General features: G+C 58.9%; 1 protein-coding gene across 1 annotated transcript; it reads left to right on the top strand.

The window, feature by feature from the left end:
- Positions 1–114: 114 nt before the first annotated feature.
- ZNF653 (zinc finger protein 653) lies at positions 115–16,172 on the top strand. Its single transcript, XM_055545347.1, has 9 exons — positions 115–705; positions 4,736–4,779; positions 6,616–6,831; positions 11,804–12,415; positions 12,558–12,738; positions 12,822–12,933; positions 14,001–14,115; positions 14,841–14,940; positions 15,238–16,172. The coding sequence occupies exons 1-9, from the start codon at positions 407–409 to the stop codon at positions 15,413–15,415; spliced, it is 1,857 nt and encodes a 618-aa protein (XP_055401322.1). The 5' UTR covers positions 115–406; the 3' UTR covers positions 15,416–16,172.
- The last annotated feature ends 1,319 nt before the right edge of the window (positions 16,173–17,491 follow it).

The raw sequence follows: 17,491 nt of genomic DNA, 5'->3' as shown, positions 1-17,491 counted from the left end.
TGTGGTGTCCCTGCCCCTTTAATGCTTGATGTCATACCTTTTCAAGGGCTTACCCAAACTGACAGCTTCCTGTCATCCCCGCAATGAATTCAGGATAAAGGTACAGAGGAAGAATCCCCTACCCCCTGGGGGTCTATGGGTTCTCTTCGCTGTTTCCTCCCCGATCAGCCTCATACCTTCAACTACCCCTTCCGCCTCTTGTTTACTCAAAAGTTTAACAGAAGGGATTAAGAAGAGGGAGTTGGTGCAAGCGTTTGTTGCGCATGCGCAGCTTCTGCTCTCGGTCTCCTTTTGACGCCGTGGGGCAGTGAGAGTCCATCAGAAATTTCCCGCCGGCGCGGAACATGCGCGCCACTTCCGGCCGGGCTCCTAACAACGGGGGAGGCTGGTAACCAGGGAGGGGGGGATGGCGGAGCGGGCGCCGGAGCCCGAGGCGGAGGCGGAGGCTGAGGCGGGCGCAGGCGGGGAGGCGGCCGCCGAGGAGAGCGCTGCGGGCCGCAAGGCGCGGGGCCGGCCGCGGCTCACGGAGTCGGACCGGGCCCGGCGGCGGCTCGAGTCCCGGAAGAAGTACGACGTGAGGCGCGTGTACCTGGGCGAGGCGCACGGGCCCTGGGTGGACCTGCGGCGCCGCAGCGGCTGGAGCGACGCCAAGCTCGCTGCCTACCTCATCTCGCTGGAGCGCGGCCAGCGTAGCGGCCGCCACGGGTGAGGGGGCCCGGCGTGAGGGTGGGAGGGAGTGAGGGAGGAGACGCCCCCATCCCCCGCTGAGCCTGGCCCCGCCCCACTTGCCCCCAGGCCCCGCCCATGGCACCTGTGAGCCCCGCCCGGCGCCCCGGCGGCCGGCCTGGGTCTCCGACTGCAGGTCCTGGGACGCGCCTGGCTCGCGGCCCCACCTCCCGTCGCTCCGACTGCCCAATCCTAGGGTGTATCCATCCTCTCGACCCGCCTCCTGGGCCCTTGGCCCCGCCCCCTAGGGCTATGGCTGCCCAATCCTGGTATGGGACCCACCTCCAAGCTTTCTAACGGCCCAGTCTCTGCAGGGTCGGCCCCGCCTACCCGAAGCCTCACGGTTCTGAGGTCTTCACTGGCCCCAGGAACCTCAAAGGCCTCATCCCCTTAAACCTCCACAGTGTAGCCTGGGGCTGTGGCTGAACATCCCAGGCCTCCCTAACCGTCCTGAGGTTCCAGTGACCCACCTGGCATTGCATGGGGTCCACTCCCAGAAACCAAGGCCGCACACTCCCAGAGGACCCCTTACAATCCTGCAACCTCTTGGCTCTTGGGGAACACCTCTGCCTAGGGAGACTCGGGTGAAGAGGAAACCCCAAGTTAGCTCCTCAGGTGGAGGGCAGAGGTCTTTATGGAACCTTGGTCTTAAAAATGACCTGTAAGGAAGGAATTTTTCTCTTTCTGCCTTATAGGTTGATGTGATGATTAAATGAGTTAAATTACACCCAAATGCTTAGAACAGTGCCCGGCACATGGTGAGCTGTCCGGATATTAGCTGGTACAATGTTTCCTATCGCAAGCAATGCTGCAACAAAACCCTAATCTGCCCTGGATTTCACTTGTATGCATTCAACACATTTCTCTCAGAGGAGATTCTGGGGATCAGGAATCAACCAGAACCTGCTGAATTATACCCACTCCTTCCCCAGGGTAGCAGGCTGGCTTATATGCCCAACAAACAGCAGGGCAAGAAATGCTAGGAGCTTATACAACTTCAGGCCAGTGTCACAACTATTGGAGTTTCTGATTCAGTTAGTCTGGGTGGAGTTGCAGATCCTATATTTTTTATGAAGAGCTGAAGCTGTATAGCTGGAGCTGAGAACCACTGGCCAGAGGGAGCCCCTGGAGGTTCCTAAGCTGAAAGTGATGTTTCCAGAAGCTTGTCTGAGCTGCAGCTATGTGGCCCTGCAGGACTGGGGCAGGGGCACTGAGACACCCCACGCTGTGTGTGGTGTGGCAAAACCTGGCCTCAGGGCACAATACGTGAGTAATCCAGAAAATACACTCAGGGAAATTCTTCTTTTAACCTGCATGGCAATTCTGTGTGGGAGGCACTGCAGTTATCCCCACTTCACAGATAAGAAAACTGAGGCCCAGAGGGGACAAAACCTGCTTGAGATTACATAGGCTGCTGCTGCTAAGTCGCTTCAGTCGTGTCCGACTCTGTTTGACCCCATAGACGGCAGCCCACCAGGCTCCCCCGTCCTTGGGATTTTCAAGGCAAGAACAGTGGAGTGGGTTGCCATTTCCTTCTCCAATGCATGAAAGTGAAAAGTGAAAGTGAAGTTGCTCAGTCGTGTCCTACTCTTAGCGACCCCATGGACTATAGCCCGCCAGGCTCCTCCATCCATGGGATTTTCCAGGCAAGAGTACTGGAGTGGGGTGCCATTGCCTTCTCTGGATTACATAGACAGTCAGTAGCAAAGATGAGACTTGAACTACGGTCTGAGTGACACCAAGCCTGTCTCCACCACGAAGTGAAGTTCCCAGCACCCCAACCATGGTGAGGCTATGAATGGGTGGAAGTGGTCTTGGGTGTTTAGATTTGGGTTTGGGTGAGAATTGAGGCAATCAGTCTGGCCCCTTGGAGGGGAGGTGGGGCCATGGGAGGGCATAGAGGCTCCTGGGATGGGGCATGGGCACGGATTCCTGGGCAGAGCCTGGACAGGAGGGGTAGAGGAGCCCAGAGGAGCTGTCCTGGGACCAGACATGGAGTATGGGAGCTGAGACTTGTCATCAGGCTGGACAAGGGTCAGAGAGGGTTGGCATTGGAGCTGAAGAGAGACCCTAGCCCAGCTGTCAGGATATTTGTGGCAAGAGGGTGGTCCCAGCCACAGTAAGGAGACCAGTGTCTCAGGTCTTGGCTCTGTGACAATATTGAGAATCATAATGGTCATCATTGGGCTTCCCAGGTGGCTCAGTGGTAAAGAATCCACCGGCAATGCAGGAGACTTGGGTTCAATCCCCTGGAGGAGGAAATGGCAACCCACTCCAGTATTCTTGCCTGGGAAATCCCATGGACAGAGGAGCCTGGCGGGCTAGAGTCCATGGGGTTGCAAAAGAATTGGACACGACTGAGCGATTAAATAACAATGTGATCATTATCACCATTTGCTGAGTGAATAATTACCAGGCTCTTTACAATGCCTATAATGTCGTGCCAACCCCATGAAGAAGGTACTGTCATGATCCCCACTACAGATTGGTAAACTGAGGCACAGGGAGGCAGGGTTGCTCGCCCACAGTCCCAGAGCCTGCTGCTATGGTTTAGATGAGGAAGAGCAGAGAAGCAGTCTGAATCAGGTGGGCAGACCCTGAAGCATGGTGGCAGGAAGGTGGAGGGAGACCTGGGCCAGTCCAGGAGAGATGGCTCTAAAGCATCTCGGAATCTGTGCTGGACTGCAGCTGGGAGACCCACGTGGGGTCAGGAATCTGCTTGGCAGATCTGGTGGCCATCCTGGCATAGTAGACCATGGGCCCCCCTTGCCTTTGGGCTCCTCCAGGCCATGGCCCACTGGGGCACACAGTCAGTGTGGGGACCCAGGCAGGGCGGGGGAAAGCTCTGGAGGCAGGTGGACACAGTGGCATGGCCTTTGGGCAGGACCTTTTCGTCGAGCAGGCCATTAGGGCCTGACCGTCTCCCCAGGACTCTGGTCCAGCCTCAGGGGCAGAATGTTCAGGACCTTGGATGGGGAAGTCTGAGGTCAAGTCTATGATGGTGCTATTGGGTAGCAACTGACTACAGACTCAGTGGCTTTAAAAGTACACAGATTTATGATCTCACATTTCTGCAGGTCAGGTGTCTGGCACATTGTAGCTGGATCCTCAGCTCAGGGTCTCAAGGCTGAAATCAAGGTATCAGCCTGATATGCCATTGTCGCCTAGAGGCTCACCCAGGGAGAGACCTGCTTCTAAACTTGCTCAGAGCTTTGGCAGAATCCATTTCCTCGGGGCTGTACGGCTGGGGTTCCTGCAGTCTTGCTGGGCCATTTTCAGGTCCTGGCCCCTCACAGGCCCCCTTGCTCTTTTCTCCAGTCTCGCTTCAGGCCCCCTTGCTCTCTGTCTCCAGTCTGTGGCTTCAGCAGTGCATTTATTATTGTTATTAGTTTTGCTCCTTTACTTTTGGCCATGCCGGGTCTTCGTTGCTTCGAGGGCTTCTCTCTCGTTGCGGAGAGTGGGGACTGCTCTCTTCTCACTGCAGTGGCCTCTCTTGTTGCAGAGTACAGACTCCAGAGTGCGCAGGCTTCAGTAGTTGCAGCACATGGGCTCAGTAGTTGCGGCTCCCAGGCTCTAGAGCACAGGCTCAGTAGTTGTGGCCACAGGCTTATTTGCTCCACGGCATGTGGGATCTTCCCAGACCAGGTTTCAAACCCGTGTCTCCTGCACCGGCAGGCAGAGTCCTCAACGCTGAACCAGCAGTGCACTTTTAAAGTCTCCCCTGATTAGGTAAGACCCCCCAGATAAACTCACCCTTGATACGTCTGCTCCCCAGTCTGGGGACCCTGGGCGGGCGGCCTCACGCTGAGGGCCTCAGTTTCCCACTCTGTGAGGTGGGTGATGATGGTAGACCCCACGCCAGGGCAGCAGAGCCCAAGTGAAGCCGCCATGGACAGCAGGCCAGGCCCAGGAAGCAGAAGCTCCCATGCTGCCTCACATGAGCAGGATTAGGGTCTCACCATCATCAGTCCCCAGGGTCACTCCCCACTGCCTCCTCTCTCTGTTACAGGAAGCCTTGGGAGCAAGTCCCCAAAAAGCCAAAGCGGAAGAAAAGTAAGTGGGGCTGTAGCCAGGGTGGGGGTGGTGATGGGAGTAAGTGGCTTTGTGGCTGGTTCCCACCCTCCCTCCCTCGCAGATGGTTTATGGAGGGCCCACGCATGCCAGGCACCATGTGAGATGGGGCAGACTCAGCCCTGGCCTCCCAGAGCCCATAGTCTCACAGGAAAGATGAGGGGTGGAGGGCAGGCCAAGCAGGCCTGGAGTGGGGATGTAGGGGCACCAGGAGGCCCAGAGGAGATGCCTGACCCAGCCTGGGGCTTGGGTGGGAGTGGGGCCAGGAAGGGTCGGAGGCAACCTGAACCAGTGCTGTGCCCAGCGAGAGTGCTCTCATTGCCCCCATCTGACCCAGAAAGGCTGAGTCACTGCCCCAGGCTGCACAGCCAGAAAGTGGCCAGGCAGACTGCAAACCCAGGTCCGTGCATCTCCCAAGGGGTCCCGTCCGCTCCTCTGCTCTCCTGCCCAGTGCGTGGGAGTCAGCCGGGGAGGAGCCAGGCAGAGCAGAGGGAACTGTTTGTGCCCCAGCCTACAGGGCGTGTGGTGTGCCAGGCTCGAGGGGAGCTGGGTGTGGGCTGTTGGAACAGAGGCTGGAGCTCCTCCCAACCCCCTGGCCAAGACCCCGAGCCGTGGGGCAGTGGGTCTTAGGCCACGTCCAGCAGGTGTGGTGCAGGGACATCTGTCTGATGTCAATGAGCCCCTCCCCTTCCCCTTCTCATGGTCAGACGCAGAAGCTGAGCTAAGACCATGACTCTCAATCCCAGAGGAGATAAGGAGGCAAGTGCTGGGCAGGAGAGGTGGCTGCTGGTGGTACCCCATGATCATCACTGGGTTGGTGGCCCCAGCACCACCCCTAGCCCCCAGGACCTTTCCTAGACCCCCTCCCTCTTCATCCCCCAGCCTGGAAAGTCAAGGGCACACCTTCCTCCCCATCAGCTGCAGGACTAGGATCATCACAGGAATCTTAGGTAGCATTACCTGTCATGGGTCCTATGGATGTCGTCACTCCCTGCCTCCGGCAGCCCTTAGGAAGTGGGGACCATTATCCTCCCCCGGCCCAGAAGGGGAAACTGAGGTTCAGAGAAGCTGAGCCACTTACTGGAAGTGGCAGAGCTGGGATTTTAGCCCAGGCAGTCTGGCTCCAAGGGCGAGGGGCAGGGCAGGTGTCTGGAGGAGGAGGGCAGAACCCTTGCAGAGGCCCTAAGGCCAGACCGTACTTCTGTAGGTGAGGATCTGGGAGGAGGCCCTGAGCCTAGAGTGGTGTGATCAAGGGAGCAGTGGGAGGAGGTGATGGTGGGAGGTGACGGGGCAGGACATGCAGGGCTTGGGAAACCTCGGGGAGGTCTTTGGCTTTTACCCCCGGTGAGATGGGAGCCCTGGTAAATTCTGAGCAGAGAAGGGTGTTGACTTGGCCCAAGTGTTCAGAGGCGCCTTCTGTCGACCGTGGTGGGTAGGGGCAGAGGTGAAAGCTGGGAGAGCAGAGTGCAGCGACTGAGCTGGGCAGGTGGGAGACGCCGAGCTGACGAGGACGATCCTAACTGTAAGCGGCAGCGGACAGCTGCACACCTGCCGGGCACCAGGCTTTGTCGTGCGTAGGACTCGACCCCAACAGTGGGGACAGTCCCTGGCTAGCCTCTGTTGTCTCCAGGGCAGTCCTCACGTTTCTGAGCCTCAGTTTCCTCATCTGTGTACTGGGGACAGGCCCGGACAGGACTCAGGAGGGTGTCTTAACCTCTGGGGAGCCGTAAGGCTGAGGATGGTTCTGGGGGCCCCGCTGCTGGGTGGGGTTGGGGGGCAAGCACTGCCCCTCACACTGCCCTGGGCCTGTGTGTGCAGGGCGGCGACGCAATGTGAACTGCCTGAAGAACGTGGTGATCTGGTATGAGGACCACAAGCACCGCTGCCCCTACGAGCCGCACCTGGCTGAGCTGGACCCCACCTTTGGCCTGTACACCACGGCTGTGTGGCAGTGTGAAGCTGGGCACCGCTACTTCCAAGACCTGCACTCCCCACTGAAGCCGCTCAGCGACTCGGACCCAGAGAGTGACAAAGGTGGGTCTGCTGGGGGAGCAGGGAGGGCGCACCATGGCCTGCGGGGTCTGGGGCCCTGTCAGCATCAGGCCAGCATCACAGACCTCACAGCAAGTAACACGGCCCTGACGTTGCGTGATCTTGCCGTCCTTGAGTCCTTACAGAGCCGGAGAGCTGGTCCCCATTCTGCGAAGGGACCACCAGGGCGTGACGCAGTGTGCCCGAGGTCAGGGGCAGGCAGGGCTGGGATCCAGGAACCCAGCTCAGTGGCTGGAGAGCCTGGCAGGTGCTGGGCCTCTCCTGGCCTCTTTGTTCTCCTTTACTTCCTCCGCCTCTTTCTCAGGAACCTCATCCTCTTGCCCTCCCTGCAGCCTGTTCTCCTTCTCCCTGTGCCCCATTCTCTGCTCTTGACTTTTCTCTGGTCAAGAAGACCAGAGACCCACTTCCCCCTCCTATCTTTCTGTATTTCGTCCTTACTCTTTCTGCCCCCCACATCATCTCATGCCTTTTTCCTCTACCCCCCACTGTCTCTCCTCCATCTCACTCCCCTTTTCATCCCTTTATCCCTCCCCAACCACTGGCCCCGCATGCTCATCTCTCACTGCCCCAGTCCTTCACCTGCCATCCCACATCGCATGCATGCACGCACACATACACACACGTGAGCCAGTGGCCTGCTCAGGACTAGGAGGGCCCCGTTGGCTCTGGTGGGGGAGCAGAGGAGACGTTGTGGGTGGTGAGGGGCTGCCCACCTGCCTCAGGGGCTTGGCACCAGAAGAAACCTGGGGCCCACTGCCAGGCACCCTGCTGGAGCTGAGGGTGGGGTCAGCAACCAGGGCTGGCAGGCATCTCTGAGCAGGTGGCGTCCCAGCTGGCCAAGGGGAAGCCGTGGGCGAGAGGTGTTCCGGGTGGGCACCCCGGCCAACGGCTGTCCCATGGTGTGTCAGCCAGGCTCCCAGAGAGCAGCCAGCCTCATGGCCATCTTGTCCTCCTGATGCCAGGCCCTGCCCTGAACCACCCTGGACCCTCCCCACTGCCCCGTCATTAGAGTTGAGGAAACCAAAGCTCCTGGGAGTCACGTGACTGGCCCATCTGGCTCTGTGTCTGGCTGGGTTGGGGGTGGTACCCAGAAGGATCCCTTGATGGCCCAGCCCAACTGTGACACCAGTGGCTTCTGGGTCTGGGCTCTCAGGAGTGAATGCTGGGAGCAATTGCCCAGGTCTGTTGTGAGCGCTGGCAGCGGGGGACAGGGAGGGAGTGGCTGTGTCCCTGTGCCAGCCCTGGCCCCTCAACAGCACCCTTACCAGCTCTCTGCCAAGGGCAGACCTCCCACCAGGACCACAGGATGCTGGTGGGTGCACGGCCAGTTCTGTCATTAATGTTGTTATTAACTGGCAAGAAGTCCAGTGTCTGCTTAGCAGCTGGACATTGTCACTGGGGATCCAGGCACACGCCCTGGCCAGGCCCCAATTCTCTAGGAAGCTGCCCCCACTCCAGGGTGGAGCCACAGGGTTCAGTCCACCCTAAAGATTACAGAGTGTTAGAAGGAGGGGCAATCGGGACTTCCCTGGTGGTCCAGCACCTAAGACTTCCTCGCTACCAATGCTGGGGACCTGGGTTCAATTGCTGGTGAGGGAACTAGCTCCTACATGCTGCAACTAAAGATCCTGAGTACTGCAACTAAGACCCAGTGCAGCCAAATAAATAAATATTTATTTAAAAAAAAAAGGAGGGGCAATCCCTCCCCACCCTACCCCTGCTGCTCCCTAGGGATGAATCAAGGATGGGTGGCGGAATATTATTATTCTATAATAACTATGATGGGAAACACTGATGAGGTGCTTACCATAAGCCCTACTGTCCTATTTACTCATTTAAATACCCCCAAACACCCCCTGGGTGGGTACCAAGTTAGCCCCAGGCCCAGAGAGGTTAGCAGGCACCCCCACTTTACACAGGTGGAGGAGTGGGCACTGAGATCCCCCTCCAGAGCCTGTATTCTCCACGTGACCCTCTAGGACTGTAGATGTGATATGTAGTACCCAGACAGTATAACCCAGCTGTGTCTCGAGTGAGTAGCTGAAGGGACAGTCATTCATTTGCCCAGTCCCCAGTTTCTTCCTACGTGTGGACATTAGTACCAAATGCCTGGGTAGGATGCCCAGCCCCCTTGGACTTCCTCACAGCCTTGGTCTTGGATTCCCTCATTCTTACAAACTTGAGCTCAACGTGGACCAATCAGCTGGTACCCTGTGCACAGGGACCCCCATCTTTGTGGAGTTTATGGTCTAGGGAAGCAGACAAGTAATAAGATAAACAAGTAAAACCTAGAGTGAAGTGGAAGGTGGCAAGTATTGGGGAAAAAACAGGAGAGAAAAGGGTGCAATTTGAAACAAAGTGGTCCAAAGCATCCCTGAAGAAATACCACTTGAGGAAGGTTGTGATGGAGGTGAGGGAGAAGCCCACGCAGGCATCTGCAGAAAGAGGATTTGGCAGAGCAAGTGGCCAGTGCAAAGGTCCTGAGGCAGAAACCTGCCCAGCATCATCTCCAGGTATGGAAAGGAGGTCAGTGGGGCTGGAGAGGAGGTGATGGGGGCAGATTGCGGGCTTTGTGGTCATGGAAGAGTTTGGCTGGTATGCCAAGTCAGTTGGGAAGGGCATTAACTGAGGTAAGGCCAGAGGCTGACACAAATGCACCCCACCTCCTGTGACCTGACACAGCTCACTTCCACTCTTGTTCCACTGGGACTCAGCTGTATTGCCACACCTAACAGCAAAGGCTGCTGGGACATGTAGTCCACCAGGTGTCAGGAGGAAGAGACGGGGGAGCGGGGCACACGGGGCGGGGGGTTGTTCGGTGAGCAGCTGGCCTGTCTCTTTCCACAGGAAGCAATGAGCAGATTCTTAGAAAGGGAGATGACCTAAGCAGGTGTTCACAGGCTCCCTCTGACCCCTGAGGACAAGACAGACTTGGTGGGGGACAAGGATGGGAGCAGGGGCACCCATTAGAAAGAAGTGCATGTTCTGGGCTGGTGGGACTCTCCCCAGGATTTGCAGGGTGGGGGTAGGAGAAGCTGCCTGCCCGGGGATGTATTTTGGAAGCAGGGCCAACAGGTTTTGCTGACAGATTGGAAGTGGGTGTGAAAGGGAGAAGTCAAGAAGAGCCCCAGGACTTTGGCCTGAGCAATCGGACGGGCATAGCTGCCACCAGCTTAGATAGGGATGTCTTTGAACCTTTCTCTGAGGGGAGATTCAAACCAGAGTCTGAGACGCCCATAAGACCCCCACACACGCCAGAGAGAGCAGTGGAGGACGCAGTGAGGTGTGACAGTCTGCACCTCCACAGGAGGTTCGGGTGAGAACTGTCCACCGGAGGCACCAGGCCATGGGAAGAGATGGCACTATAATAAAAATAGATGCAGGCAGACCTAGGCGACATTGCAGCTTTCATTCCAGACCACCTCAATAAAGCAAATATCGAAATAAAGGGAGACCCATGAGCTTTTTGGTTTCCCAGTGCATGTAAAAGTTATGTTTACACTAAATTGTGATCTGTTAAGTGTGCGATAGCATTGCAGGGGAAAATAAAGGTACATTCCTTAATTTAAACATACTTTATTGCTGGGGAATTCCCTGGCAGTCTAGTGGTTAGGACTCTGATCCCACTGCAGAGGGCATGAGTTTGATCCTTGGTTGAGGAATTAAGATCCCACATTCTGCACACCTGGGGAACAGTCCAGTGAAGTGACTCAGGGAGGAGCCCCTAGAAAGCTTTAGGATGAGAGCCGGTCACCGGTGGCAGCTCTCAGCCCCACCCCCAACCCCCAGAAGCAGATGGGGGCTGGAGAAAGTGAAATTCACTCAGTCGTGTCCGACTCTTTGTGACCCCATGGACTGTAGCCCGCCAGGCTCCTCCATCCATGGGATTCTCCAGGCAAGAATACTGGAGTGGGTAGCCATTTCCTTATAAAAACTTTTGGGAATTCCCTGGCAGTGCAGTTCTTGCCTAGAGAATCCCAGGGACAGCGGGGCCTGGTGGGCTGCCATCTCTGGGGTCACACCGAGTCGGACACGACTGAAGTGACTTAGCAGCAGCAGCAGCAGCAGCAGCAGTGGTTGAGACTCTGTGCTTCTACTGCAGGGGGCGCAAGTTCCATCCCTGGTCAGGGAACTAAGATCCTGCACGCCCTGCAGCGCAGCCAATAAATAAATACATAAAGTTTTTAAAACTCTTAAACAGTGAGGTTCTGAGAGCTTCCAGGTTGGTGGACATGTTGAGGTGCTGGGAGACTGGTGTGTCTGTAGAGAGCCTTGCAGCTCCATAACGGGCCCCACACGTGCACACATAATTACCTTGCCCTGCGTTTTTCTTCCATCGGGCAAATGCTGAGATGTATCCTTTATAATAAAACTGTAATCAGAAGCAGATCACTTTCTTGAGTTCTGTGAGTTGTTCTAGCAAATTATTGAAACTGAGCAGAGGTCTGCCGGAGCCTCCACTTTATAGCCGAAAGTATGGGTAATCTGGGACTTGTGACTGGTATCTGAAGTGGGGGCAGTCTTGTGGGACTGAGTTCTTTAACGTACGGGGTCAGACACGGTCTCTGGACAGATGGTGACAGAACTGAATCCAATTGTTGGACTGGCTGGTGTCCAGGAGGAGGGCGGTGTTTAACGCGGCCAGCCCGACCAATACGCTGGGGTGAGTGGAGAGCTGAGGCTAAGCCCCAGCGAGAGCTTGTCAGGCCCATAAGAACAGAAAAGGCTGAGAAGGAGCCACCAGGGAGGAGCCAGGAAGCCTGAGTGTGGGTCTGGGGGCTGAGGCAGGGGAGTATCCCAAAGTGCAGGGCAACAGTGGAGGATATGGGACTGAGCTGACCACTCTTACAGGGGAGTCGCAGTGCCCAACCCCTGGGGCAGGCGGGCTTCCAACAAAAACCAGCTGCTGCCGTTGTACACTGTTGTAACCATCCCCTCTCCTCTGTCACCACAGTGGGCAATGGCCTGGTGGCCGGCAGCTCTGACTCGTCCAGTTCCGGCTCTGGCTCTGACTCCGAGGAGCCCCCCGAGGGCCAGCCAACCAAGGCGACAGTGGCCACGGCGGCAGTCACGCCCACCAGCCCAGCGGGCAGCAGTGGGCTCATCACACAGGAGGGCATGCACATCCCCTTCGACGTCCACCACGTGGAGAGCCTGGCCGAGCAGGGCACCCCGCTATGCCCCAACCCGGCCAGCAGCGGGCCAGAGGCCCTGGAGACAGTGGTGTGCGTGCCCGTGCCTGTACAAGTGGGCCCGGGCCCTGGCACCCTCTTTGAGAACGTGCCCCAGGAGGCACTGGGCGAGGTGGTGGCCAGCTGTCCCATGCCAGGCATGGTGCCCGGGTCGCAGGTGATCATCATCGCTGGCCCCGGCTACGACGCCCTCACGGCCGAGGGCATCCACCTCAACATGGCAGCCAGCAACAGTGCTCCCGGAGGGGGCCTTGGCGATGAGGTGCCCTGTGCCATGATGGAGGGCGTGGCTGCCTACACACAGACAGAGCCGGAGGGTGGCCCGCCCAGTACCATGGACCCTGCTGCCATGACAGGCATTGAGACCAAGAAAGGTCTGGGGGAGCCATTCCAGTCCAGGGGCTGGAAGGGGGGGCACATTGGGACCTGGCGAGGGGAGGGCGAGGAGTGACCCCAGAATGAGCTTCTCAACAGCCTTAGTCCCCGTGGGCACTCACTCTGTGTCCATCCCCGTAGAGAAGGAGGACCTGTGCGTGCTCAAGAAGGAGGAGAAGGAGGAGCTGGTGGCCCCCGAGATGGCCGAGCTGGCTGCGACGGTGCCTGAGAGCGCTGAGCCTGAGGCCGAGGCCGACGGGGAGGAGCTAGAGGGCAGCGACATGTCCGCCATTATCTACGAGATCCCCAAGGAGCCCGAGAAGTGGGTGCCAGGCGGGCGGAGGCAGGGACTAGGAGCGGCTCCTGGTGCGGGAGCACCGACGCCACAGGCCCCTTTCCCTCTAGGAGGCGGCGGAGCAAGAGGTCGCGGGTGATGGATGCTGATGGCCTGCTGGAGATGTTCCACTGCCCCTACGAGGGCTGCAGCCAGGTCTATGTGGCCCTCAGCAGCTTCCAGGTGAGCCCCCCACCCAGATAGGCCCAGCGGGGCTGCCTGTGCAAGGCATCTGGGCACTGTGGCTCATGGGGCAAGGCCTCCAGGCACCACTGGCCTGTCTCGCACGCACCTACCCTGCCCCAGCCGGTCTCAGCCTCACCACAGAGAGGCAGGCATCGCCTCTGTGCCTTCCCCTCCTGTCCTCCAGCCCTGCCCATCCTGCTCCTCTGGCCAGCCACTGCCTCTGCACACCCTGTATCCTGCCTGGCCCTAGGGGCTCCCCATACTCCCCTTCTTCCAGCACCTGAACTCTCCCCGCTCTGCCCAGGCCACCCTGTCAGCTCAGGGTGCCTTCTCTCCAAGCTTAACTCTGTGTGCCCCTCTGCCAGGAAGCCCACCCTACTTCCCTCCTCACCCCTGTCACTCACTGCACTACCAGGACATGCCTGCAGTGTGCCCCCTGGGGTCTGGAGAGGGTGCCCTGAGAGCAGAGACAGGGTTCCATCACAACCCCACTCCTGGCGCAGGACATGGCTCCAAGAGAACTTGGAATTTGCCAAGTCATGTTTTCATTAAGCACGTATTGAGCCCCGTCTGTGTGCCAGGCCTGGTGCTGCACACTGGAGCGGTTGTGCCAGTGAGTTAAAGAAAGAACAAAGGAATGAATGACTTGGGGGCTGCCTGCTCCAGGCTCTGGGGGCAGCTCAACAGCACAGAAAGAGTCACTATGAGGCTGACAGCCCTGGACTCCAGTCCTAGCCCTGTCACTGCCCACCTGTAAGACAAGACCCAACCACTAAGCCTCCAGAGCCTCAGTTTCCCTATCCACAAGCTGGGCTAGTGGCAGCCCCTTCCCGTGGTTCTGACATGGTTCTGATGAGGCTGACCGATGCCCCAGCCCAGAGTCTGGCTGGAGCAGGTGCCTGGTTAAGCTGCTCTTTGATCCCAGTTGTGCCCCTGGGCCCCAGCTTGGGTCTGGGAGTCCCTCCCAAGGGCAGGGGCAAGCCCCAGCCGGCCCCCATCTGTCCCCACCCTGCAGAGCTCCCAGGTGGGCCCGTGGCACCCACTCCTGCCCCTCTCACCCCCAGAACCACGTCAACCTCGTGCATCGGAAAGGGAAGACCAAAGTGTGCCCTCATCCTGGCTGCGGCAAGAAGTTCTATTTATCCAACCACCTGCGGCGGCACATGATCATTCACTCAGGTCAGGCCCAGGGCCGGGTTGGCAGCTTGAGCTGCAGGCAGGGGGCCCTGGGCCTGGAAGCCAGGGCTGGGAGCAGGGTGCAACCTGGGCCTGGGGCTGCCTCTCTCAGAGCCTCCTCCACGTCCACCGCAAGGGCTGGTGTGAGATGGTGGAAGTAAAGCAGTTCACTGAGCACGTCCCCAGTGGTCAGTAAGCTGGAGCTGCATGGCCGCAAGGACACCTGCTATTATGAGGCATGTGTAGCTGGGCAGGGGCTGGCTGCCTTGTCCCTAGCTTAGCCTCTGGGCTCCCCACTTCTGCAAGCAATGCTCATGTGGGAGCTGTTTCAGGACTGAGCAGGAACACTGAACCACCCCAGGGTAGGGAAGTGGACTTGAGACAGGATTTCTGTTCCGTCTGCCTCAAGCGCCTTCCTGACCCAGGTCATAGCATATAAGTTCGTGGGGAGCGCTGGTGCCTCCCCACGTGCCCAGTGGGAGGGCACGGCTTCAGACTTTTCGAGAAGCCGGAACTTTAGATTTTTATGTGAAATCGCCCCAATAGGTGAAATATTTGGGTCAAACTCAGGCCCACTCTGGCTTGGCAGTTTGCGTCCTGTTTCCCTCAGGGATCCGAGTTCAGATTCTTTGCTCTGCCCAATCGCCTTCCTAGGCAGCCTCCGAACCTCCTGTGAGGATGTAGCTGCGCTTCATTTTAGCTGCCTTAGTTATCATAGTCTTCTTCAGGTGTCCGTGAATTCACCTGCGAAACCTGCGGCAAGTCCTTTAAGAGGAAGAACCACCTGGAGGTACACCGGCGCACGCACACAGGCGAGACGCCTCTGCAGTGAGTGACGGGCTTCCGGCGAGGGGCTGGGAGGAAGGGCATCCGGGCCCGGACCCGCCCAGGGCAGTGCCTAAGGCGGGTGACGCCCCCAGCGTTGCCTCTGGGGTTTCCAGAGTATCCCCCAGGTGGTACCGCCCCTTTCTGGGCCGGCCCCGCCCTAGTGGTTGGGCCCCATCCCCGATGCGAGGTGACCCCTCCCCGGTACTGCTCTTCGGCCCCGCCCACTCTGACCCCCGCCCCGCCCCCCCCCCGCCCATTCTGACCCCTGCCCCGTGCCTCCTGCGGGCTCTCCCCCAGGTGCGAGATCTGTGGCTACCAGTGCCGACAGCGCGCATCGCTCAACTGGCACATGAAGAAGCACACGGCCGAGGTGCAGTACAACTTCACGTGTGAGCGCTGCGGGAAGCGCTTCGAGAAGCTGGACAGCGTCAAGTTCCACACGCTCAAAAGCCACCCGGACCACAAGCCCGCCTGATCGGCCCCGACCGCTGAACGCCCCTATTTATTCGTCCGATTGGACACCATGCCCGGGCCTGTCAGGGCCGGGACATCCGCCGGGGGCCGCCCGGACCGCGGGCCGGAAGGAGGCGCCCCTGCTCCGCTCTAGGGCTGGACCCCCGGGGCAGGTCCCCCACCCCCGCCCGATTTCTGGAGCTGGCCCCTAGGGTTGCACTGCTGGAACTGTGTCAAGAGAGAAGAGCGAGATTAAAGAGCAAGAAAGATGTTCTTCCCTAGGCTTGATTATTGGGGGAAGGCGGGCGGGCCCCTCTCTGTCTCCAGCGTGGTCCTTTCCTGAACAAGGCGGAAGCAGACAGCACACTTTCCTGTCAACCTCCGCTCTGCCTCGGCTACCTGGGCCTGGCAGGCCTGTCCACTCCCTCCTCTGACAAGGTCGGGGATGGAATGTTGGGGCCCTGGAAGCTATTGAACATCTCTCAGGACTCGGGATCTGACTCCCTCTCTTAATTCCATCAGAGAACACTTATTCCTCACTCGGAGTGCTCAGGGACCAGTTGGGGAGATGTTCAGTAAACCCCTAAGTTAAACATCAACATCTGTGACAAGCGCCGCGCAGAAAGTAGAATGATAATTAGTTTCTGGGGCTGCTGTTTAGGTTGGTGGTCCGGGGGCGTTGGAGGGCTCTCTAGGGTGGTGGCATTTAACCAGAATGATAAAGGTTCCATCCCTGAAGGAAGCCGGAGGAGGCAAATGCCCAGTGGAAGGAACAGCTAGTGCCAAAGCCCCGAGGTAGAACTGGGCTCGGCGTGTTCCTGAAACAGGAAACCGCGGGGGGTGGGGAGGGATTTGGCAGCGGCAGGGCGGCTGCCTTGGCCCCATTTCCCAGAGGAGGATGCTGAGGCGGCCGCCTCCTCAATGCGGGCCGTCAGGGAGAGGGATGGGGAGCGATTCCAGGCCACGAGGCCGCCAGGTGGCGCGCAAGCCGCGTGGGCCCCGGTGGCCGCAGCCACGTGACTCCGGGGACCGCAGCCGCGAGCCGGGGCACGTGCCCGGGGGAGCCCTGTGGCGCCACGCGCAGATTGGCCCCGCCGGTTGCTCACCAGTTCGTGGGGGCGGGGCCGCATCTAGGCCTCATTTTATTCTTCGGACTGGGAGCTACCCCAGCCGGGGATGGATGAGTCGGCGAGGATGAGCGAGTCCGGCTGCTGGGGCCGCCCCCGCGAGCCTCCCCGCGAAGCTCAGCCCCCTTCGCTATCCCCGCACAACCGGGAGCCAGCAGTTTCCATGGGAACTGCAGCCGGGTCTGCGCGCCCAGAAGTAGCCTTCCCGGCACGAGCACAGTTTCCGATCCGACAGGAGCCAGGAGGAACATGCGGCGGGGAACAAGCCATCGGTCGGGGTGCCCGGGGTAGGCAGCGAGGTCGCCCAGGCAAATCCAAATAGGGCCAGCCCGGGACCCGCATCGCCACCGCCCCGACTGCGCGGGCCATTACGTTTGGTCTTCCCTTTCCATCCGCGTGGCCGCGCTCTCGGTTGCTCGCACTTCCATTGGCTCAATCTCGAAGGCATCTTCCCTCAATTGGCCCTCTTGGGGGCCATCCCTGATTGGTCAAATTAGGCTTTTCTCCTTGGGTTTGATGGCACTCTAAGACAGTCTGGAACCTAAAAGGGCGTGCAGGGACGAGGATAGAATTCAGGTTGCGACTTTCAAGATAGGGGATCCGGGTTCCCCTGCTTGCAGCGCCCTGGACCAGGCCGTCGGACCGCTGTCTGTGGTGCTGAAGCCTCACTCGAAGGCGCCCCTAAGTGCTCTAGTGAGAACACCTCCTCGAGACTGGCTGCCGCCCCGACAAAAACGTGCACTTGCGTTCCAAAGGAGACTGCGCCACCCCGTATCGCCTGAGAGAAAGGCCAGGTCCGCCCCCTAGCAGAGAGGGAGCGGGACTCCACAAGCGATCAATCACGAGCCCCGGAAGCCAGAACATTTACACGGCAAAACCGTCTACCCGAAGTTTATGGGGTCTGAGAAGGGTCTGATGGTTTCCCGGGTCTGTAAGACACCAGCGGAGTTTGCCTAGAAGCCTGAGCCCCA

This window comes from Bubalus kerabau, chromosome 1, assembly GCF_029407905.1.
Source record: "Bubalus kerabau isolate K-KA32 ecotype Philippines breed swamp buffalo chromosome 1, PCC_UOA_SB_1v2, whole genome shotgun sequence".
Taxonomy (NCBI): Eukaryota; Metazoa; Chordata; class Mammalia; order Artiodactyla; family Bovidae; genus Bubalus; species Bubalus kerabau.
This window is presented reverse-complemented; position numbering and strand designations above follow the sequence as displayed.

Coding starts and splice junctions, on each gene's coding strand:
- ZNF653 (XM_055545347.1), top strand. CDS start 407: ATGGCGGAGCGGGCGCCGGAGCCCGAGGCGGAGGCGGAGGCTGAGGCG. Junction 706..4,735: donor CAGCGTAGCGGCCGCCACGG/GTGAGGGGGCCC, acceptor TCTCTGTTACAG/GAAGCCTTGGGAGCAAGTCC. Junction 14,116..14,840: donor GCACATGATCATTCACTCAG/GTCAGGCCCAGG, acceptor AGTCTTCTTCAG/GTGTCCGTGAATTCACCTGC.